This window comes from Prorops nasuta, unplaced genomic scaffold, assembly GCF_024137725.1.
Source record: "Prorops nasuta isolate Cenicafe-Biocafe unplaced genomic scaffold, Cenicafe_Pnas_1.2 PNAS00010, whole genome shotgun sequence".
Classification (NCBI taxonomy): Eukaryota; Metazoa; Arthropoda; class Insecta; order Hymenoptera; family Bethylidae; genus Prorops; species Prorops nasuta.
Genome location: NW_027116807.1, coordinates 5,810,911 through 5,834,082, shown reverse-complemented (window position 1 = coordinate 5,834,082; position 23,172 = coordinate 5,810,911). Strand labels below are relative to the sequence as shown.

The window sequence follows — 23,172 nt, the reverse complement described above, 5'->3', positions numbered from 1 at the left end:
TCTTCAGTTTATTATAGTAAGATACTAAAATTAAATCTATCATAGTTTTATTTATAACAATTATTATATAAAATATAAACATACATTTTATAGTTTACTAATTAATATTACATCAATAGACCATTGCATTTTAATACATCATTCATTTTAGGAAACGTATGACTGCCCATGAGTGTCTTCTTCATCCTTGGCTAACCGGAGATCACAGCAAGAGAACAACTCCAATTGACAACAGTCGTTACGTTAGCTTCAGGGACAAATTACGTGCCAAATATGACAACTGGCACAAATACGTGCTACCAATTGGTAGATTATCAGAATATTCCTCTCTCAGGAAACTCCTCATTGAGAAATATAGAATTCAGGACACCTCCTTTGGTTTGTTTCCAAAATTATTTTAGACCAATCGTTATCAAGGACTCCATTGATTCTTACGTTCGTTAAATTTGTAGATCGTAGACAAGCAGCTCCTAGATTCGTCATTAAACCACAAAGTGCGTTCGCCTATGAGGGCCAGAGCGTGAAATTCACTTGTCGTGTGATAGCTATTGCTGCACCTACTCTCACCTGGTACCACAATAATCAAGAGCTAAGACAATCCGTGAAATTCATGAAACGCTATCACGGAGACGATTACACGTTCATAATCAATAGAGTGAAACTAGAGGATAGAGGAGAATACGTTATTAGAGCTGAAAATCATTATGGTTATAGAGAGGAAGTTGTTTTCCTCAATGTACAGCGTAAGTTTATTTTCTAATTTTATATTTTATAATAATTTTATAACTCTATACGCGGCTATAATTGTATAATAACGTTACATTAAATGTTGTGATATTAATTCCCCTATTTTGATTTTCAGCTCTGCCTACTCAAATACCAAAATACCGTCCGGAGCTTCATCCTGTACGCAGACGTGAACCATTAGGCTACAGCGTTTGGTTGGAGACTATAGAATCAGCTCCAAACTTTACTTTCTTACTTCGTCCTCGTGTTATTCAATGTAGACAAACTTGCAAGCTCCTCTGTTGCTTAAGTGGAAATCCACCACCTACTGTAAAATGGTACAAGGATAGGGATGAGTTGTCCAAGCATAATTATCCCATGACCCATTCGGACGGAGTTGTCACCATGGAAATCGTCGACTGCAAGCCTGAAGACAGTGGCAAATATCGCTGTGTGGCCACTAATAAACACGGCAAAGATGAAACTAGCTGCGTGGTCATTGTTGAAGGTTAGTAGATTTTAATTTGTTAATTTAAATTTATTCTGTTAATTATTTCTTACCCAAGTCTCTTTGCAAAATATTTACTGTAGAGCCAAAAGATGATTACAAATTATACTCCTTTGGTGTTGTATCATATTTCTTGTATATTTATAGGAACTGAAGAAACCGATGAACAAGCTAAATTAGTCCACGACCTCTTACATTCCGGAGGTACTTGAATTACCCCAGTAGTTGCATTCCATTTATAATATTCTTGAAACCTTTATTTATTTTTTGTATACTTTAGACAAATATCCTGAAGTGCTTTAGTGTCTCTGCTATTTTAGTAGTGCTAGATGAATTATGTTTGATTGACCTTTTGTTGTTAAATCTCTAAAAAATTGTTAATTGGATTTTTTTTTATTTAGATCGAAGATTCATCGAACAGCCATTGAAACCAGCACCACCACCAATTGTTACAGTACAGAAAACTGACTATAATTACCAATCCAGCTCACATAATTATAATAGTTCCTCAACTTCAGCTTCTGGTCTTAAACAAAATTCCACATCCTCCTCTTACAAGGTAGGAAATAATCGAAATTAAAGAATATGATATTTAAGTCAGTATTAATCTTGCAATATTTGTAAATTTTCTAAATTATAATAAACCATGTTTTAATGCAGGCATCAGAAAGTATTAACTCAGACAAGAGGAATGTAAAGAAATATGGCAGCAAATTAGATGCAACTGGAAGTCCAACAAGGTCGAGAACAAACACCAAGGAATTAATTTGTAAGAGAATTTAAATTTATATCTCGAGCATAGGCCTATAAGAATTCATGGATTACATTTTATTAAAATGTTATATTTGCCTTTTAGGTCCATCAGATGATTCCATGAGAGCACCAGATTTTGTGGAAAAGCTCAGAGACTTGACAGTAAATGATGGAGAACAATTGGAATTGACAGTCAAAGTCAATGGCGATCCAGAACCACAGATCACCTGGTCTAAGAATGGCAAAACTTTAAGCTCCTCCGAAATAGTTGACCTTAAATACAAGGCTGGTGTCGCTACATTAACCATAAACGAAATCTTCCCTGAAGACGAGGGAGAATACACCTGCACCGCTACTAATAGTATTGGAACAGCCACCACTTCCTGCAAATTAAAAGTTAAACGTGAGTATCATTCAGCTAGTTGAACTAAAATACAATGCAATAAAATGAATCAAGTACATTTTAGATGTATTATTAGCACATTACCAAAATTTAATTTTATCATATATAAATTGTACTGTAGTTTCTTTATGAATCAAGTGTTTTATACGTATCTGTAAGACAGTTAACTCTGTCACAAATCAGATTATCTTAAAATATATCTCTTTAGTCCTAAAAATTATATAGAAGATTAGCTTGGTACACAATATGTTAAAACGAATTTATATATAGAGAAAATAAAAAAAATCATTTCTAGCAATGGAGAACGCAGCAACCAAAAAGAAGAGCGATGATAAACCACCAAAGATAGTTGACCACTTGGTGAGCGCTTTCGTCAAGGATGGTGAAGCAGTAACCTTGACCTGTAGAATAATCGGTGCAGAGAAGTTTGACGTGGTCTGGTTACACAACAATAAAGAAATCAAACCTAGCAAAGACTTCCAATATACCAATGAGGCTAACATCTACAAACTCAATATTGCTGAGATATTCCCTGAAGATTCTGGCACATACACGTGCGAAGCGTTCAACGACGCTGGCGAAAGCTTCTCTTCTTGTACACTCAACGTCCTTGGTAAAGCTTTATTGTTCATTAGATTTAGTTGGTTTATTTCTACTCTCTACATTTAATGCATTTTATACAGCAGCAATTTACACAAAAATAGTAGAATGTGTAGGAAGTACAGCTAAAACAAACAAATTATTTGTTTATTCATTAATCATCACTAAAATATAACAATTATTCCACCACAGATTTAATGCGATTAATGAACTTAAAAATTTTTGTTTGATTCATTTTTTGTACCACATTGTCGAATTTAATTTCAGTCCCCAACGAAGAGCCTAAGAGCCCAGTGTTCGCGACATTCCCACAGTCTGCAACGGTGAGCGAAGGTGAAACGATTACTTTCACGTGTAAGACTGAAACAGCACCTCTGAAAGGTAAGTCTAATAAAATAATGCAAACGCACGTTATATAGAAATATAACAAATATATATTTATCAAATCTTCATTAAATAATACATAGTTCTTGTCTATTAACTATTATTTGGATCATAGATTACACTAATAAGAATAATTGTAATAAATTTAATAATCGTTCAAGATTTTCTTCTCTTAAACCCTTAAGGTAGCTCTCCTACTAAATATCTACTATTCTAATCGGACGTATTTTAAATATGAAACAAAAAAATCTTGCTTTATAAATGAAAAAATAATATTGAAATAACAAATAATAGTTGAAACATATTCAACAAAAAATATTTCATTTTTATATTTGCTTCAGATGGCTTTTTATTACTTGTATTATTTCATTTGCTTGAGGAGTCATTTTAACCGTTAAAATTTACATTAAAATTTTATTTAAACGGATTTTTTAATCTATTTAGAAAAACAAAAATAATAATATTTCGTATCATATGATTCATCATATTTTTATTCAAACAGATGTGAAAGAACTTTAATAATTATTTTTAAAAATCTATCATGTAAATTTATAGAGTATATTTGAATGGTTCACGTAACTTCTTGAAATAAATCGAAAGAAAAATAAAATGTTTAAAAAAAAAATAAATTTGAAAAGAAAGTGAAAAAATATAGGTAATGAAATAGCATCTGAAGCAAATATAAAGCAAAATATTTTCTTCTACATTATGCTTAAACTATTATTTAGTATTTCAGCACTATTTATTAAATTTTAAAGCAGGATTGTTTATATTAGATATCTAAAACATCTCTGTCTAGTACAGTAGATATCTAGTAAGAGGAATACCTTAAAATTTTTTATGAATTCAAAAATTCTTACAAAAGAATAATTATTTGCAGTAACGTGGTTGAAAGATGGTAAAGCTATCCCTGAGTCGAGCAGCAAGTACACCTTTAGCTCGGATGGTGACAAATCGTTTGAGTTGGGTATCAAAGCATGTACTGCTAGCGACGTTGGCCAATACATAGCACGTGCCATTGGCAAAAAGGGCGAGAGTAATGCTGCCTTTGCCCTTAATGTCACCGGCGAACTCTGAAAATCAACAAAGGTATTTCAAACTGATTAATTAAAGTCGTAAGATTAATTAATATCGAAGTGCCAACGACAAATATTCAACTATAAATACACACAAAAAAATTAAATGATTTATGTTGAAAATATTTCAAAATCAGGGGACATGGTAGTGCCTCGATAGCAGCTTTTATATACTTGTCGTAATAAAATAGGTACTTGCATAGTAGTCAATTTTACATAGTCAGTTGTATTTCATTATCTTTAATCTAGATTAAATTTTTTCTACTATATACGTTATTTATTTAATGGAAAAGAAATTAATCAAACAAATCTCTTCTTTACCTCAGCTTTTACAGTGTAACCTGATTACATGGCGATCGAGAAATGAAAGTGGACCGAATAGTGCGACTGGCACGAGTGAAACAATAAAAAGGAATGATGATGATAATAATGAAGAAGTAATAAAATAATCATAACTAAACGAATAATAATAAATTAATGAATAATATAAAAATAATATATATCACGCGCAAAGCCTAAATTGGAAAACTCATCGTTCTCGCTCTCTTATCTATTATCTAATTTATTATGAAACATGTTTTCTTTCTGTGTGTTTGTCATATCGCATATAAGTCTCTCATTACATTATAAAAAAACAAAATTAATTAAGTTGGCGTCATTTTACGAATAGCATGCGCAGCTACTTAAGAATTGTAGCTTGGTGTACTGAAATATAAGCCTTGTACACGTAAATTATAACATGCTTTGAGTACATTTTGAGTACACTTTGAGTACATATTGTGTACGTTTCGAGTGCATTTTGAGTTAAAATTTAAGTGCATCTTACTGTACGCTTTAAGTACGCACCGTGTATCAGATATGGTACATCTCGGCAATTTTCTTCAAGTGGTGGTCAGAAAAGTATTTGTGGATTTTTGCTGCCAGCATCCTCAACATCTTATTTTTAACATCCAACGAAAATTCCACAAATCTTAACTAGCCATAACATCTCCTCATTAATAGCACATTAACCTAAAACTTTAGCAAATTATAATATGTTAAATTTACGATCTTTTTTAAATCGCCAAAGTTTTAGGCTTATCGAAAACTGCCGATACGCACCCATTTATTCCATGTAGCTGTACGCAATGCCATGTTATACTTGTTTGAAGACTGCTTTCCATCACAAAATTGATGATGAATAAAACATGAATAAAAATTATTTTCTTTCCATTTATTTCTTACTTACGCTTCTAATCTACATTTACTTGGTGTCTGATAGCTTAGTGTATAGGGTTGCAGGATCTATCACATCTACCACACCAATTTTTGGTTCCAATTTTACATAGCCTTTGTATTTTAAGTAGTGTGGATCTATAAATAAATCAGTTTGTTATTTGACACATTTAAAAAGAATAAAAAACTCTTTTCTTACTTATAATTACTGGAGATCTGTATTTCTCATTATAAATTGGGATGTAAGGATCATCTTCACTCCATGGAACTGGACTTTCTTTCATGAAAGTAGAAAAAAAGATTATTTATAGAATATTACAAGTTCACATTTAATAATAATTTTTTATAGAAACAAAATAAGTTTACTATCTCCATGTAAGTATTCTTCACCATCTGCAAATAAATGAAATGGAATTAAGTAACAGCCACTAATAATAGTTACTAAAATATTTAATCTATGATTGCATAAGAAGCATATTCACCTGGACCTGGCAGAATGTGACATATACGGAGCAAATGATCTGTGCGTATTTCTGGTACATATTTTAACCCACTGGTCATACATGTCAAGCGCATAGGTCTATATAATTTAAACTTTCTCGACTCATTTTCTTCTCCTTTCATAATAGTCGCAAATTTTGGGTGCCCTTTTGCATTAAATCCTGAGAAAATATTAATACTTATACTTGAAGGAATATTGAAGAAAAGAATAACTCTGCTACTTACCAAACAGATATATTGAGTGGTCATCAGCAAATAACTGCATTGGACCTGTTATATATGATTGAATATTATTATATTTTTTTAGAGGTGCTGACAGCCAGCAATTATTCTGTATGTTATATTCATGAATCTGTTCTGATTTAAAAATATAAAGAATATCATCTTTTACACAGTTAGGAGGCACATCTGTAAATTCTTCTGGAACTTCAGACCCTTTTGTCCAAATACCTAATTATAATTTTATTAAAATAAACATTATAGCTTTAATATTATACTTATTTAATTTGATTTATAAATTTACCAGTAGATACATCTAAAATATCAACAGATGATAATTTGATTCTGTGTTTTCCAACTCCTCCAACTAGTATTAACTTATCACCTACACATATAGCTATCATGTGTCTTCTTGGTTGTGGTAATCTGTTTTATAAATTTATTTATTTTCAATGATAAAATATAGACTTGATACTATGATATTTACCTGGCAAAATTATACCATTTCTTTGCCACCAAACAATAACGCCAAATAATATTATTAAATTTTCCTTTACCAAGAGATTCTTCACCACCAACCAGGTAAATACTAAATCCTACAATGTATAACCCTTTAAAGTTAATGCAATAGAAAGGAAATTACTAGTTATTAATAACTACTCACCTTGTCCAATAATTTGCATTCCTGAGTAAATTTTCTTTAAAGTCATAGGAAATTCTTTCAAATTCTTATGGTCCCAGGCAAAAAGGGCCCAGTCATTTGTATCACATCTAAACCCAAGTATACAATTTACTAATTTTGGAAAAACATTCATTCTTGATTTCAATTGAAAATTAAATTTCTTATCCTAAAATAAAAATAATAAAACTGCTTATTTTGCAATTTCCTATATTTTGTAAGCCAGGGCTTGGAATTATTTGCACATTTCAGCTACTTACTGCAGTCACTAATAGGAATTTCCTATTAGTGACTATAGTAAACAACTGAAATGTGCAAAAATTTCCAAGCCCCGTTGTAAGCAATTTCAATGTCTTACTACACAGTCTTTCCACAAAACAATTAAATAGTTTAGATGTTTTTCAGAACAAAACAGATTACTATTATCAATTAAAGAAGTAAAAATATCTTCAGGTAATTGAATCATATCGTTTACTGGTATATCTTGAAATCTTTCCAAGCATATAAAATAACATATATCTTTAATACTATCCAAACATAACTCTTTAGCCACATTAAAAATACCTATTATTTCATTGACTGGCTGGAAAACATTAATTGCGTGTTTAATATCCTCAATGAGTTCATCAACACCAAAATATACACTTAATCGAAGTAAATTTGTGAATTCTCTTGGGCAATTGCTGCTAACTTCTTTCAAAGATTGTTTCAATACATATATTTCTAAACCAATGGTAGTAATAATATCTCTATCCTCTTTGCTATTGTCATTGATCCAATTCATAAAAGTCTAAAAACATAGATGAATAATGTGAAATGTTTTAAGCACAGAGAAAAGATGTAGTTATAACTTTGAAAACATACTTCGAAAGTAAATTGACTTATGTCATATTTAATTTTATATTCCTTTTTAAAAGAATCTTTATATCCTTGAGTAAACATAGACTCAAAATATTTACTTTTTTCTGCTAATTTATTCTTATCTACACTATACTTATTCCCTTTAATTATCAAAACTATATCATTCGACATGGCTGTTGCTTATGTCGCTTATGTCAATGCGGTGTGTAGAAATTTATAATTATAATATAATAATTAATAACCTAAATAGTTCAGTCTAACCTGGTCTAACCGGTCTAACCATTCCATTGACCAGACCAGGGGCCGTACTCATACATAGACGTGACTCGAACTCGAGTCGAGTTTTTATACTATAGTTTACGTTACATATACTATATATTTTTGCCTGAGTCGAGTTCGAGTCGTGCTCGAGTCACGTCTCTGAGTACCAGGGTACCAGGGCAGGAATGGCAGGAATAGACACACCCGACACACCGGATTATAGGGAATCTAGTTATTTTTTGTTGTAAGTTGCGTGACTGTGATTATATGCCAATCCAATCCGATCCAAATGATCCAATCCGCAGAAAAGAAACACGGACTATACAGTGATCGCGACAGTGCCGATAGTGACTCCCTCACTTGGAGTAAGCGAGTAATCTCGGCTTGAGTCTTGAGAATTTCAAGAAAACTTGGCTTGAGTGAGCCAGAGTGAGGCTCCCTCAATTTCTCAATTGCCCTCACTGAGGAGTCCTCAGTCAAGTCTGATTTCTGAGATGAATGTGAGTGGAGTCTATAAATACGGCTCTTGTTGATCGTTTCTTTAATGTTATAGAAATGGCAACACCAACTAATGGAAATGGTAATCTCGTAGATGAGTTTGAAGAAGCGTTCCAGGTAAATATCAATGCTAATTGTTGATTTTCTCAGTCCTTAACTGAACTATATAATGATTTTATTCTACTTAGCAATGTCTGAGTATACTTACAAAAGATGAAGGACTAGGAAATAGTGGAATTGGTGTTTGTGGCTTAACAGTTGATAAAGATGAGGCCCGCAGTGAAGTGGAACAAGTCACTCTAAGATTCATTGACTTGGCAAGGCAAATGGAAGCCTTTTTTTTACAAAAGAAATTTTTACTCTCTGCTCTAAAGCCAGAGCTTGTAGTAAAAGAAGATATAACTGATTTGAAAGTTGAATTAGCTCGTAAAGAAGACTTGATTAAAAGACATTATGATAAAATAGCAGTCTGGCAAAATCTTTTGTCAGATTTGCAAGGCTGGGCTAAGTCTCCTGCGCAAGGACCAGCCCCAAATGGTAACAATCAAATAAATATTGGTGTATTGTGGTTTATTTTAATGTAATACATTAAAAAACCAAAACTTTTATTAGGGTTACCAAATGGAACTCAAGGTGGTCAAAATCAGCAAAATGTAAATGGATCTGGAGCAAATACCATGCAGCAACAGCTTATGCACCAACAACAACAGTTACAACAACAACAGCTGCAACATCTTCAGCAACATCAAATGCAGCAGCAGCAGCTGCATCAGCAACATCAACAACAGGTATTTAAGTAATACCAATTCTTCAAAAACTGGTACTTTTGTCTCAAAGCTGAAGCAAGCTTGAGAGAAGTGTAGCGCATATTAATCAATACCAAATTATCACTTTCACCCCAAGGCAGTTGTTTTATCAATTAATATTCTTCAAGAAACTGTCTTGATGTATAAATTGAGGATATTCTAGCTAGATCTCTTCAAACTGCTTCTTCATATTATATATTTCATTTTAAAGGTTTAATAGGTATTTTTTACATTTTAATGTTAGGTATTGTTAGGTTGTTGTCTCTTTCAATTATTTTATGATATTGCAACGATATTATTTATTGTTATTGTGTTTTGTATGTATAAATGCACCTTTGTTAGAGTGCAAGCGTGCGTATAGCAAGAAGTAATAGAGATTAAGGTAAATTTAAAATAAATTTTTAAGAGAGGTATACTCAAAACTATTAGCTCTGTAAAAGTGATTCTCAAACTCAGTAAGTCTGCTGACTTTTTAATCAGAGATAGCTGTTCTTTGTTCAAAAGAAGCAGATGCACATTAATCGCTGTTTAATCAGTGCCTTATATAATTCCAAACTTAGCTGTACAGTTAACAGGAGAGGTTGTGGTGGGTTTTAAGTGCTTTTACCATTAACTGCGATATAGGGATGTCTCAAGAAAGTATCAGACTCAGATGTTATGAGTTGTTTTTAGAGCTGTAAAACGGTGCCAAAACTATTAATATATAATTATGTACAAATGTTCAGCCAAAAAAGATATAAATATATTATAAGGTCTGTCCTGTTACCTGTAATTTCTGCACACACTGCATACATTTTTTGCAACAAGTGTAGAAAATGCAAGTAACAAATAGATCTGTAGGGGCAATAATACAATTATGGGACTAGATCATAGAGCGCGCTTACTCAGCATTTATGCAAAGTGGGCGGTTTTTATCATGCTCTTTTAACCAAGAATCGCCTTTTCATTATTATTATTGTTATCATTATTATCATGATTATTATTAAAAATGATCTATGGAAATTTTCTTTAAGGAATAATTGAAGATCTCTATAGGCTAGTGTCGCGATTCGAGAAATGAGAGCAGGTTAAATCTTAAGAAGAAAAATATCTATTTTCTATTTATGCTGTTTTGAAGCAAACATTTCTTTCTACCACTACATTCGTTGCAGTTTTCTTGTATTTAAAATATGAATGAAAACTTTCATGCACCACTGTAGAATTTCATTAAGCAAAAATGCTTTTTTCACAATGTCCTACTTTTCATATATTAGGATTTGTTACAAAATTTCCTTTCTAGCAATGATCTTTATACTCATAATCAGTAATAAGGATTGTAGTGGTGGCAAGCCAAGGTTAGATGTCCGGCGAATAAATTTCTTGTTCACGGCAAACATTGTGCTTTTTTTCACCCCGCCTATGAATCCCGAGAAATCCCAGATAAGTAAAGCATACTTTGAGCAGAGAATCCCAGCAAACAGCTTTTTAATCAACTGAACATTTAATTAATCCTCAAACTTTGGGCATTATACTCCTGCCTGATTTTTCTATTTCTAGTATATCACACCTTTAATAGAGCTAATGATAAGAAAATTATTATAATTCTGATTTGTCGTTTAAAAAGAAATTTAGTGAATAAAAAATGACAAATGTAGTTAAAATAAGATAAGACATAAGGATTTTTATGACTGGGGTTGCAGGTACAACAAGGATCAGGTCCAGCAGCAGGAGGTGGTCTGCAAGGCGTGGGAGTATCAGTGGGCCAACCAGGAATGTTCATGGGTCAAGCAGGAGTAGGAGTGGCAGGTGGAGGCCGCCCAGCAGGATTTCCAGTGGGTGGAGTAGGTGGAAGCGCATTACAAGGTCCTTTGGCCTTTTTGGAGAAGACCACGAGCAATATAGGGATGACGGAGAGACGGAGTTGACGCGGAAGGGGGAGGGGTAGGGGTCGAGGCCGAGGCCGGGGTCGAGGACGTGGTCGCGGAGCTGGTGGAAATTTGCCTCCACCACCTTTGCTGGACCCTACCGACCCGGCTGCCTATGCTGCAGCTGCCGCGGCTGCTGCGCAGGCAGCACCCCTTCCCTCCCAGCAACAGCAGCCGCCATCGTGTACCTGAGACGCGCTTGGACCCTCATTCCTCTTCAGGAATGACCTCTAGCACTACAAGACAATCCCAGAACATTCATCGTCTAGTCTCTTCAACTTTCAAAAGTTCCACATGTTAATGGACTGAGAGATTGTCCCAACACTGTGACGTTGACCTCTGGAATTTAATGGTGAACTTAATGTGCTATGAGAAATACTACAAAAAATACTTTTTCTCTACCTCGTGAACCTGTACTTGGTTCACCTACATGACGAGCTTCAAGTGATGTTTCAGTGTCAGTTTGTGACTTGCTTAACAAGGAGCAATGCCTTGTTATATCCGCATGGACGGTTTTTATATCTAGTGTTACTTATTAGAGTCCAAGTCCTCAAAGGGAAAAGTGACGAGTGTACATAATTCTATTATGTACGATAAATTACAGACAGCGTAGCCAAGAATTGAATCTTGTGCTTATGACTAAGTCATATCGGTTTATGATTTTCTCATTACTTTTTGTTTTTATAAAGTGAGTGACATGTAACGAATGTGAAAGCTGTATATGTATAAATTGGCCAATTTATTAAACTCAGAATGTACCACATAATCGTAATTATCACCAGTAAATCCGCACAGTACAAAATTGACTCAGTCCTCTTCTACCGTAAAAATAATATTAGAACTTGTAAAAAAAACCCTTAACGGGAACTAGTAAGTTGAACAACGGACATGAGCTTTTCTATATAAAAGGAGCAATGTTAAAAATGTTCTTGTAAAAATGGCATTATCTTTAACCCAGATCCATTAACTGGAACCATGTTATTGGTAAATGAGGGTAGACGCACACCCTCTTTTATGATAAGTATGGATAAATATTAATCGTGCGGAATGGGTTCTGCTCGGATAACTACTGATAACATTTTTTTTACAAATTCTGAAGGAATTGTATGAGAGTGCGCGTCGGGCGACCGGTCATGCCGGATAAATATGGCAAGTCATCATTTCCTGGACCAGAAACTCCGGCGATATCTAGATGCATCCATGGTGTGGTTTCTCCAGCGAATTCGCGTAGGAACGCCGCAGCTGTGCAGGATCCACCTCCTTTACCCTTTGCTAAGTTATTCAAATCCGCTGCTTTCACGCATTCTGTTGGAATAATTACAATTTATATGTTGTCACAATTCACATTTTAAATTTCCACTAAATTGATATTTTTACAGCACTCTTTTATTACTGCAAGTTGCTGCATATACTGAAATTCTATAAGATGCGTAATGCAATATGTAGGCTTTCAGTAGAGGCAACTACTAAAAATAATAAGCGAATGCAGTTTTTATCAAGTACTAGAATTACGAACTGGAAATTTTATCGCTGAAATATTTCCACAGTGGGAATCTCCAAACTCTGTCGCCGGAGATTGTTCCTGCATTCCTCAGGGACTCGTATAGCTGAGTATTGTTACTAAAAACTCCCGTGGCAGCATTTGCTAATGCAATTATCATGGCACCAGTCAATGTAGCGATATCCAGAATGAACCTTTGATTAAAATAGAGAAGATTTTAATATTAGAGTCAATAATTTAATATAATTAATAGGACAATATTCATAATCAGATTTTACAAATAAGATTGTCTTAAAAGTCTCAGTTATTCGTTCTCTTCCAACTGTGATAAACAAAGAATACCTATGCTTAAGTGTCGATCTTTATAAAATCTGATTATGAAAACCGCTCTAAAAATATCGAGTACTTTGGCTGAAATTCATGAGCGTAGCAAAGTGCATCGGCAAGAATAAGTCTTCCTTCAGCATCAGTATTGTCCACGATGATCGATTTACCATTCATGGCAACAACCAGATCTCCTGGCTTGGTGGCACTGCCAGAAGGCAGGTTCTCCGTAAGCGGAATGAGGCCAATAATGTTCAGTTTTAACTTTAACTCAGCCGCAGCCTTAATAGAGGCAACAACGCAAGCTGCACCGCCCATATCAGCTCGCATTTCGTCCATTTGCGCCGCTGGCTGTAAGATAAAACCTGATTAATTCTACAAGTTCGCATTACTTTCAAGTATAACATACTATAATATTAATATTTTATGAAATAATTAAATGTACTTATATTCTATCCAAACCTTATATATTTTTGAATATCGTACAAGTTTTAGTAGTTCTTATCGGCAGCTAGTCCAAAAAGAATTAACTTATACGATTCAGTAAAACTGGATAAATTTTTACAAATATCTTTACCTTGATACTGATACCTCCAGCATCAAAAGTGACACCTTTGCCAACAAAAACAACTGGTTGGACGTCGTCACCAGCGCCCTTATAACTGATTTCTACGAATTTTGGTGGTTGAATGGATCCATTGGATACACTCAAGAAGGATCCCATGCCTTTTTGCTCAGCCCATGCACGATCATGCACTTTTACATCAATCTGAAGACTGGTTAACACTTTGGAAACTTCTTGTGCGAAGACAGTCGGCGTCATCAGATTTGCTGGTGTATCTGCCAAAAGTCGAGCCCAGTTCTGCGCTTGAGCTTTAATTATTCCTATCCGCCATTGTTCCCTACGGAAAAATTTGTACTGTTTAAAAATATTTTTTATAATTTAATACCAACAATGATGATACTAACTGTCCTTCGTCTCCGTATAAAGATATCTTTGGTAATGTCTTCTTCTTTTTTTCATTTTTGTACTCCTGGAAGAGCCATGTCGCCAAACCAGCCCCTTCAGCAGCTGCTTCAGCATCTCCAAGAGACTCCACGCTGATATCCTTAATATCAGCAGCACTTAGTGCACGGCAACCGGCTAAATTGTTTATAATTTATCATTAACTGTTGTAACATCAACTATATCTTTCAGAACAGACTACGTACCTGCTGCAGCTAAACGAACATTTTCCTTTCCCTCATGAATCTCTTCAAGTTCATTTATGCCAACTGATGGTTTTCCAAGCCCGACTACTGCGATTCCTGCATACTCGCTTTCATCCAGACCCCAAAACACTCTAGCATCACCTTTTGGTATCTTTGGACCAGCTCTGTATTTTGAAATTTCCCATTAATTAACACATTCATTAGTACGCTTTAGAGTTCGTAAATTAGTGTAAAAAGATAATGATAAAGAAATGTGATGATTATACTTCAAAATATATGTTTTGGGCAATAAAAAACGTAGAAACGGTTCATAGGACATAGATGAATTATTTTATTAATTACAATAGAATCTAGGCATTTTGGACATGGATCAAATATGGTATATTGTTTTGAATTTTAAAATACGTTCTAAAAATATACTATTCTTTACGTAATATCCTAAAAATTGATATCTTTATTGTTACACCAGACACGTAAACCTCTTCGTTTTTGACAAGCTATTAATTAACGATGTCTAGTTTTTTTTGTTATAATTATTGACACAAATGTACGATTTGTTTTTGCTGTTTTTTATGCGCCTATGGTGAGTGAGGGATACTAATAATGAAGATAAGATAACTCTCGAGTTGCCAGTCAACAACACTCGTGATTTTAAAGTTTGTTCAATGATAAATTTCTCACGCTTTTATAAATGTAAAAATAAAGAATATTCATTATGCGTGTTAAAGTAGGACTTTTATCAATGGAAAAAATTCTACAAAACTCGCAATAAAATTTGTCTTCTCCTCAATTTCATTGATTTTTACGTTAAAATTATTATTAGTTTTTATTTAATTTAAGCATATGTAGAAACCTTTGCTATGGGGTTTTGCTTCGTTAAGAATCAACGTTAATGCACGCGATTTTTGCCTAAAATACACAGACATAAGAGCATTAAATATATTGTTCACAATGCAAGAGCTTTGTATAAGTTACTTCCTTCCTTGGCACGTATTTAGTCACTAAACGACTCTTATTTATTGCTTACAAATGTTGTTCACGTTTACAATTTAATCTTTCCATTTGACTATTCTGGAGAAGGGCTTATCGCAAGTCAGTGTTAGTATTACAATAATGAATCACACAATTTAATTAACTCTATATGTACAACCAACTTCCCTATACTTTGCTTTTAACATATAATTACCAATTGAATGCAATTAACTCTTTAATATCTGAAAATGTTTCAATAACCTTTTTACATTCTCTCAGCTGCAGCGACTCAACATTTTAAACGTCAATAACATTAAACCTACCTCAGCAAGAATACTAAAATTTCAACTCATTTGTATACTAGGAGTGTGAATTAAACAAAGGCGATGAAAAACGAAATAATTATCTATTGAAGTTTTGAATATTTTCCACATAGGCTTGACTTTGCAAATATATCTCAAAAATCACTATTATCTAAATAAAACGTTACTAATAACAATATAATTATTATAAAATATTTTCCTAAATCGCTTATAAGCAACCTGATAAATGTAAAAAATTTTAACTAATTGATACATCTAAATTAATCATATTAATTAACTTAGCCTATATGAGACATTTCATACAATTGGCTAATGAGGTACGTAAAGTATACTATTGGAGCAAGTTACAAAAGATTGTACATGGTAAATGTTTACGATGAATTATCAAATTATTTTCAGTCAGTTCTATCCACATATCAACCCTACTGGAAGAAATTCATATCGCACATTGAATGAAACGTAGCGAAGGAAAACCTGTTTCGTTCATTGAACTTTTTCTGGGCGCTTATGAACCTTTTCTTATTCGATAAAGATCTATCGCTATCACGAAGATAAATAACTATATAGTTAGAAACATTCGATATCTCACTGCGAGTACTAAAGTTCAATTCCACAGCGACATTATCAATTCCAATTAATTTATCTGATCGCTTCTTTCGGTCATATCGTAAAATGTTACATTCAACGAATAGATATCTCATTGGCTTTTATCTCGTAGATCCGGCTGCGTTGACCTCCACATTCAAAGTAAATGAAATTCAACTACCGTCTTTTCTTCTTATTTAGAAACTATCCAAAAACATCACGTACATTTTTAACGATGGATCAACGCAAGTAAAAGTCGACAAGTGTACTGTAGCTTTGATGGTCTCAAATGGCCTTGAATTCCAAGGCCTCGCAGCTTTCATCACAACGATAGCAAACTATATCAAACTAGTTCTTAAATTTTTAAATCTCTTTGTGAATTCGCTTCAACCACGAGCCTTGGGGAGTTTAGGTCGCTGGTATGAATGATAATGAGTTAAATAAGAGTTACATTCGCAGTTATCTACATGAATTTGAAAATTGGTCACCGAGGTAAATTCGTTAAGACTTTCTCCCCTGTTTGTCTCGAGTGATCAGAACGCTTCTAACGTTATCGGTTCTAAAGGAAATTGATCGGTACCCAATCTCTTTTACAATTTTGCAAGATGTTACTCATTTACGCAATGAGTATTAAGCTAAATTAAACTAACTCCAAGATTTTGATAATTCCTTGAGAATTCGCAGCGACCACGACATTGGACATTTGCCTCCAACAGACGGCCGAGACAAATTCATTAAGATCCTCCTCCCTTTTCTCTTGGGGGACGAGGATGCTACGAACAGCGTCAAATCTGTAAGAAAACAGCTGTTTCGTAAGTCCTTTATAGTAAACGTAGAGCGCATTGTTTTCAGATCCACAAGCAACGTAATCCCCATCGGTGGCCAGTCCTACAAAGTTCTTCTCGTTTATATGACCAACGAAGGACCTAAGACAGTGGGGATTGTTGATGTTCCACATTTTGAGCTGGGAGTCCGTACTGGCGGAGACGATATCTTCTTTGTTGATGAACTTCACGTAGGATACAGCTTTTCTGTGACCTTTGAAGACGCATAGGGCGTCCTTCATATTCCTCAGGTCGTAGTAGTGGACGCAATGGTCGGCGGAGCCAAATGCCAGATGGCAAGAACTCCTAGGATTGAATTTAACACAACAAACGTTAGCCTTTGCTTCCAAGGAAGCTACCGAGTGATCCGTGTTCAACGACCACAGCTTCACTCTAGCGTCGTCCGACCCTGAAGCTATCAACCTAGTATCAACGTCATTGAAGTCTACGGACCAGCAGCGTTTCTCATGCTCCTGGAAAGCTTTTGTTCTTTGTCCAGTGTGAACATCCCAGACTGTCACTGTTCCCTCATAATCGGAGGAGGCTAACATGCCCTTATGAAAGGAATTCCACGAAACACAGGATATTTTAGAGCTGGATACCATCTCTACACTGGGATAATGAATGTCTATGGTATCTCTGATTACCACACTGTAATCGAATACTTTGATCCTTTGAGTAACGCCTGCTATTGCAAAGCGTTCGTTATCTTTGTCGAATTCTATACTGGAGACAATCGTGGACTTGTTGAAAATGTCTGGACAGTAGTGCAAGGTTGCCAGGGGACGCAAGGTGGTATATCTGGAAAACTTGACCAGATTCTCGCGAAAAATGTCCAACCCCGAGCTGCTGGAGTGGCCGGTTTCCGTTTGCGTTGTGGATTTGTGGCCAAGAAGCAGCTCCTTTGCTCTTGAGTCAAAGTAACACTGAACAAAATCATCAAAGTGAGCCTGCATTCTCTTCCTGCGTATTGCCAAGGTAGATCCTGGAGTGTATTCGTTCTTTTGACTACCTGTGGATACATACGGTTCATTGCCAGTTGTGGGGTTTTCAGTGGGGCGTACCATATTCGAATCTATGATGTCTATGAGATTTATCATTTGTTTACGGATGGCTGATACTTGGGCAGTATCGTTCCCACTGGACTTTTTCAGATCTTCCACTCTTGGACATTTGCTCTGGACATCACGGAGAATACTTTCAACTTCTTCCATGTCCCTCTTGATCAAAGCAACTTCCTTGTGTAACTGATTTCTTTGTTCTTCTTTCTGTTGCAGCAAGTGCTTTAGGAATTCATGCAGCAATTTATTTTGAGCTGCGCATGTTTCTGCCTCTAGTAGATGCTTTCTTTGAGTTAATACTTCTAGCATAACATTAACATCAGGTAGAGAGAGATTTGCACTCTCAGCTGTTACAATATCTCTCAAGCCATCGCATGGTGGCATTGCCATATCCATTCCAATTCCTACTCCTCTATTTCTCCCATCTATAAATGAGGAGTCTAGCTCCGATAGGCCTTTCAGACGACTTTTATATTTAGAGACTAGTTCATTTAGGAGGAAGTTTGGGAATATGTCTTGCTGTCCCAAAGAGAAACTGCACTTTGGGCACTTTCCATTTACCTCTAAACATTTTATTATGCAACGATAGCAGAAAGTATGGCCGCATCTTGTAATATGGGCTTCATCTATTAATTCAAAGCATATAGGACAAGAATAATCGTTATTCTTATCACTGAAAATTCCACTTATTCCTTGGAAGCTGCTTCCAGAGCTATGTGGACGTTTCCCAATTCTATTAGTAGAGTCGGATCCACTGCAACCTGCTTCACTACTATTCCCCAAAGTACTATCGCCGATACCCGACATTCCTTTGTTACCCTAATTAATTTTTTCCTAGTTTACCAAAATTGAGCTTATCCTACTTTGAGCATAATACAATTCTTTCAACATTTTAAGACAATGTTTAAATCTTTTTTTCAGTGACTTTTCTACAGTGCTCTGTACAAAATTGTGTTCCTTGCAAAGTCTTCTCCGTGGACCATGCATCCTATCTTGTGTACAATACCATTGCTCTGTTTAGTCTCTCCTGAAACAATCAAAATAATGCTGGTGAGCTCGTGGGAGAAAATGCAATCAAGTCTCAAAATTTTTTAATAAAAGAAAATATTATGTGAGATTTTTAAGACATAAAAGGAGAAAGCGTTTATAAATATCGGGTGAAGCTCAGGCAGCATTATAACAATTGTTTCAGGCTGGAAATGTGAACAGAGTGTTTAAATACATTATTTGTTATACGACAATGTTATAGTAAATGGATAAAAATAATCAATTACATAAATATCCTAATCGTTTGAACCAGGTACATATTTTGAAAGAAAAAAGGTAATAAATTTAATAATAATAGCAAAATATGTATTAAATGAACCAAGTTGTTATCACAAGCCCAATACAAGATTTCAGCATCATTACAATTTACAAGTGTATTGAAACATATCTGCTTCACTTGGCAGTGATACAGCAATATAGTATTTGCCAATTATCATCCAAAACATACAATAACATTTAAATGGAAACTTATATAATATCAACCATATGGGAAAGTGTGTTAGTCAAGATAATGATTAACACAGACGAATAAGAGATCGTTTGAAATATAATAATATCGAAAAAAAAATAAAAGGTTAGTAAAAAAAATGTATACCTACAGTGTAATAGTTTTCAATAATTTTCCATTGGCCAGCTCATTATACTTTGTCGCAGTGGAAGTCAGCAACAAGACGTTATCTTTGTCTGTCTCATAAACACCAAGTACTAATCCCTTCTGCAAGAAAGCAAGATTTAAAAATCAACTGAAAAATTCAGAACTCTTTCAGGCTACTACAAATCTTTCGCTCATATTTTCAAGTTCTATTAAGGAAATTCCGCTAAATAATCAAACTTTTAACAGAAATATCGTCTAAAATTTTAATAGATAAGCTTAATATCGCGAAAAAACTTTAAGTTTCATATTTAGAATCATATGATATCCCCACCCCACACGTTTCCTTCTTTGGAACTTTCATAGATTTTTGCCTGTGCGAAAAATCTTCAATTTTAACCGTTTTTATCACCCGATTTTCTATGTTTAATTCGCAATATATTTCCCTGATCTCGATCCTTAGACGGTTAAAATGAATAAAGAAAAAAAAAGTCACCTTCATGATGGAACGGCTGGAGTAGAAACGTAACTGCGAATTTCCGTACTGTACACCGAGCCTGATAAGGAACAATGTCATAATTTGTTCCGCAGAAATCCGCAGAATCCTAGATCTACCGCTTCCCTACCTCTTTTGGAAGGCGTGGCTACCCAAATAACGTAGATTTCCTACTCGGTCCAAACTTTTCACCTTACGATTTTACGCCACCTCATGGTCATCGTGACCAACTAAAATTCGCCGATTCTTCAAATTTTTATTAATTTAGCAAAAGATCCAATTTTTAGTTTAAAACTTTTCATATTTTTCTTTTTATTTCTATTTTATATACAATCTTAGAGATTACAAATATTTGTATTCTTCGGACTACTTAAAGATGAAATTTTAATAGTTTATAATTATGGGTAAAAATAAAAATAGCTATGGAATCATCGTCACATTTAAACTTCCCCGACATTGTCTAATTTTAATTTCTTGTCTTTCCTTTCTCTTTGTCTTCTGTTGTAAAGCTAATTTTAGCCTTTTCTCTTTTTCCTGCTTGGCTTCCTCTACTTATGTCTTCTTTCTTTTATTTTCTTGAAATGAGTTATTCCTTAAAAGAATTATACATCTGTAAAGTTTAACATATTTCAATTAATTACACCAAATTTACCAAATCGTTGACTTTGTTGATATTTGAATATCTTTTTTTTTGTTTTAATCATTTCCTTGAAATTTAATTGTAGCTTTTTCTTTTTATCATGATCGACTTTCACCATCGTATTTACAGCAATTTAATGTAATTACAAAAAATTTGCCATAGGATCCTCATCGCGTTTCCGTTTCATTTGATAAGCTTCTAGTTCCTCAGCGGAAAGCTCTTTAACTTCGTACATACTGTTATATGGACGCTTTCTTTCATCCATTTTTAGTAATCTTTCGGCTTCCTTTTGAGCTTGTTCCTCTTGTTGCAAAGCTAATTTTAATTTATCTTTCTCTTCCTGCCTAGCTTTCCTCTTTTTTTCCTTGTGTTTTTTCCTCTTCTCTTTCTTTTTTTTCGACTTCTTCTCCGTTTTCGTTCTTCTATCTTCCTCGGATTCACTTTCTGAAACACTTCCCGATGACTTTTCGTTTTCACTTGCACATGAATCTTCCTCTTGCTCCTTCTTTTCTTCTTTCTCATATACAATTTCCTCTGGTTCTTTTGTATGCATTTCCGACTCATCGTCCAACCTTGAGCTAGATCCGGAAACACTTTCCAGAGCTCGTTTTCCTGATTCCCCGGTGCAGTAAGAATTTTTTATGAAGGAATGACAGCATTTATAACCCCACTGACCCGCGGACCAATAAGATCCCCAAATGGAAGTATGATTATTCGGAAAAACGTCTTCCTCGTATTTCGATCGAATTACTTGACGCTCTTGCCCTTTAATTATCTTGCCATATCTAGAATATTCTACATAATGTTCAGTTTGAGCTAAAAGTAATGCAGTTGAAGGTGCTTTTAGATGTTCTTCACCCCCATATCTATCAATTACGCTATCACGTGCTTTGTCCTTTAACTCGTCACGTTTCTTGTCATACTCTTGCTTCAATAGCTCCAACTTCGTTGGCTCAGCAAGCAAATGTACATCGACCCCTTTCTCATGTGCTTCCCAAGCAAACAATTGCGCGTTTGCATGTTGCTGAGTATCTCCGGAAAATCGTGCAAAATTTTCACCTTTGTAATCAACCCTATAAATAATTTTCAGAATTAATAATCTCTTGTAATGTAAAAGTAAATATTAATATTATACTATAAGCTTACTCTCTGTCTGTTCCAGCATAGGGATTATCTCGCATGGATCTGGTTTTTGGATCATAATAGGCAGAATTTGGATCCAAGTTTCTTAAATACTTAGCTGTATCTTCTCTAATACGTAAATTTCTTACTGTGATACGTTGCTTTGAATCAACTTTTGTACCAGGCATGTCTACTTCATCAACATATTTATCTTCATCCTTGTCAGAGTCTTGCTCATCATTTTCTTCTGCATTTAATTTTTCAGCTCTCATCTGTCGTTTAGCCTCTTCAATTTTCTGGTATTCCTCCACAATTGCTCTGTGCTCAGATGGATCATAGCCTGCCCACCTAAAAAAATTAAATATATTGAATATATAATAAATATAAGAATTAATAAAGTAAATGAAGTTAGTGTCAATTTACTCTTACCTATCTCTTTTACCATCATAATCTACTGATAAATCTGGTTGTTCAAATTCATCGGGAGCTATATTGCTATTGGTATACTTGGCCCCAACTTTACGTGGTCTTTCCATACAATCTTTGCGTTTATGTGTCATGGCACCACAATTTTCACAAGCCCCTTTACGAAATTTTGCTGCAGTTTTCGATGTGTCCACTCCCCTATGGTACCATTCATCTATACCACTAAATTGTTTTTGCTTTTCAGGCTGTGGTCTTTGATGCTTTAAAGTAGGGCCTTGTGCTCCAAAATACCATGGAGTTGCACTGATGTATTGCGGGATATGTGGGTTTATATCTTTTCCCTCCTCATCAACTGCAGCTGGTGCTGTACCAGCTTTTCTCGCTTCTTCTAATTCTTTGGCCTTCCTCCAATCCTCTCTACTTTTTTTTCTAGGTTCATCTTCATAAGTACTCTTATTCTTTAAAATATTAGAAACTGGCACATTAGCTAATGGATTCGCCATTTTCTTTATCTTATAATAATTAAACCAACTTGTAACAAACAATATCAGTTTACATCACGAAATTATTTATTTTGAGATAATTTTGAGGTTAGAATATTCTCTGACAGCTTAGTGTTCCTAAATACATCTTGCATTATTCGAGTACGTCAC

At 34.5% G+C, this 23,172-nt stretch overlaps 4 protein-coding genes and 1 long non-coding RNA gene across 12 annotated transcripts in view; 3 read left to right on the top strand and 2 right to left on the bottom strand.

Annotated features, from left to right (window-relative positions):
* Window positions 1–5,651, top strand: part of bent (projectin protein bent) — a 72,487-nt gene extending 66,836 nt beyond the window's left edge. The window contains exons 111-121 of the mRNA XM_066732450.1: window positions 152–378; window positions 453–743; window positions 863–1,234; window positions 1,382–1,438; window positions 1,636–1,793; window positions 1,895–2,003; window positions 2,091–2,390; window positions 2,686–3,003; window positions 3,258–3,371; window positions 4,255–4,463; window positions 4,777–5,651. Of these exons, the coding sequence (XP_066588547.1) occupies window positions 152–378; window positions 453–743; window positions 863–1,234; window positions 1,382–1,438; window positions 1,636–1,793; window positions 1,895–2,003; window positions 2,091–2,390; window positions 2,686–3,003; window positions 3,258–3,371; window positions 4,255–4,451 (2,143 nt within the window). The 3' untranslated portion in view covers window positions 4,452–4,463; window positions 4,777–5,651. The remainder of the gene's footprint in view (window positions 1–151; window positions 379–452; window positions 744–862; window positions 1,235–1,381; window positions 1,439–1,635; window positions 1,794–1,894; window positions 2,004–2,090; window positions 2,391–2,685; window positions 3,004–3,257; window positions 3,372–4,254; window positions 4,464–4,776) is intronic.
* On the bottom strand, window positions 4,306–8,212 carry LOC136776701 (ectoderm-neural cortex protein 1-like). 3 transcript variants are annotated; one of them, XM_066732451.1, is made up of 11 exons: window positions 7,929–8,212; window positions 7,423–7,854; window positions 7,050–7,233; window positions 6,873–6,981; window positions 6,690–6,811; window positions 6,392–6,616; window positions 6,148–6,327; window positions 6,032–6,058; window positions 5,865–5,942; window positions 5,679–5,803; window positions 4,306–4,447 (listed from the first exon to the last, which is right to left on the bottom strand). In XM_066732451.1, the coding sequence occupies exons 1-10, from the start codon at window positions 8,094–8,096 to the stop codon at window positions 5,694–5,696; spliced, it is 1,635 nt and encodes a 544-aa protein (XP_066588548.1). In that variant the 5' UTR covers window positions 8,097–8,212; the 3' UTR covers window positions 4,306–4,447; window positions 5,679–5,693. The 3 variants fall into 3 exon arrangements, with proteins under 3 accessions (XP_066588548.1, XP_066588551.1, XP_066588550.1); XM_066732454.1 differs by lacking the exon at window positions 7,929–8,212 and having other exon boundaries at window positions 7,423–7,555; window positions 7,629–7,761; XM_066732453.1 differs by lacking the exon at window positions 4,306–4,447 and having other exon boundaries at window positions 5,674–5,803; window positions 5,865–5,938.
* A 326-nt stretch (window positions 8,213–8,538) lies between these two features.
* LOC136776590 (mediator of RNA polymerase II transcription subunit 28-like) lies at window positions 8,539–11,958 on the top strand. Its single transcript, XM_066732231.1, has 4 exons — window positions 8,539–8,801; window positions 8,873–9,221; window positions 9,297–9,472; window positions 11,170–11,958. Exons 1-4 carry the CDS (start codon window positions 8,742–8,744, stop codon window positions 11,392–11,394), a joined length of 810 nt encoding a protein of 269 aa, XP_066588328.1. The 5' UTR covers window positions 8,539–8,741; the 3' UTR covers window positions 11,395–11,958.
* A 156-nt stretch (window positions 11,959–12,114) lies between these two features.
* On the bottom strand, window positions 12,115–23,115 carry LOC136776587 (cytosol aminopeptidase-like). 6 transcript variants are annotated; one of them, XM_066732229.1, is made up of 8 exons: window positions 20,332–20,488; window positions 19,843–19,958; window positions 14,432–14,595; window positions 14,189–14,363; window positions 13,797–14,121; window positions 13,302–13,570; window positions 12,911–13,089; window positions 12,115–12,699 (listed from the first exon to the last, which is right to left on the bottom strand). In XM_066732229.1, the coding sequence occupies exons 1-8, from the start codon at window positions 20,410–20,412 to the stop codon at window positions 12,479–12,481; spliced, it is 1,530 nt and encodes a 509-aa protein (XP_066588326.1). In that variant the 5' UTR covers window positions 20,413–20,488; the 3' UTR covers window positions 12,115–12,478. The 6 variants fall into 6 exon arrangements, 4 of the variants coding, with proteins under 4 accessions (XP_066588326.1, XP_066588327.1, XP_066588324.1 ...); XM_066732230.1 differs by having other exon boundaries at window positions 19,843–19,955; window positions 20,332–20,439; XR_010823097.1 differs by lacking the exons at window positions 12,115–12,699; window positions 12,911–13,089; window positions 13,302–13,570; window positions 13,797–14,121; window positions 14,189–14,363 and adding exons at window positions 22,118–22,441; window positions 22,523–23,115 and having other exon boundaries at window positions 14,571–14,595; window positions 19,843–19,955; window positions 20,332–22,044.
* On the top strand, window positions 22,148–22,511 carry LOC136776591 (uncharacterized). The gene is made up of 2 exons (XR_010823098.1): window positions 22,148–22,277; window positions 22,359–22,511. It is a non-coding gene; the product is annotated as an uncharacterized lncRNA (long non-coding RNA).
* Window positions 23,116–23,172: the final 57 nt, after the last annotated feature.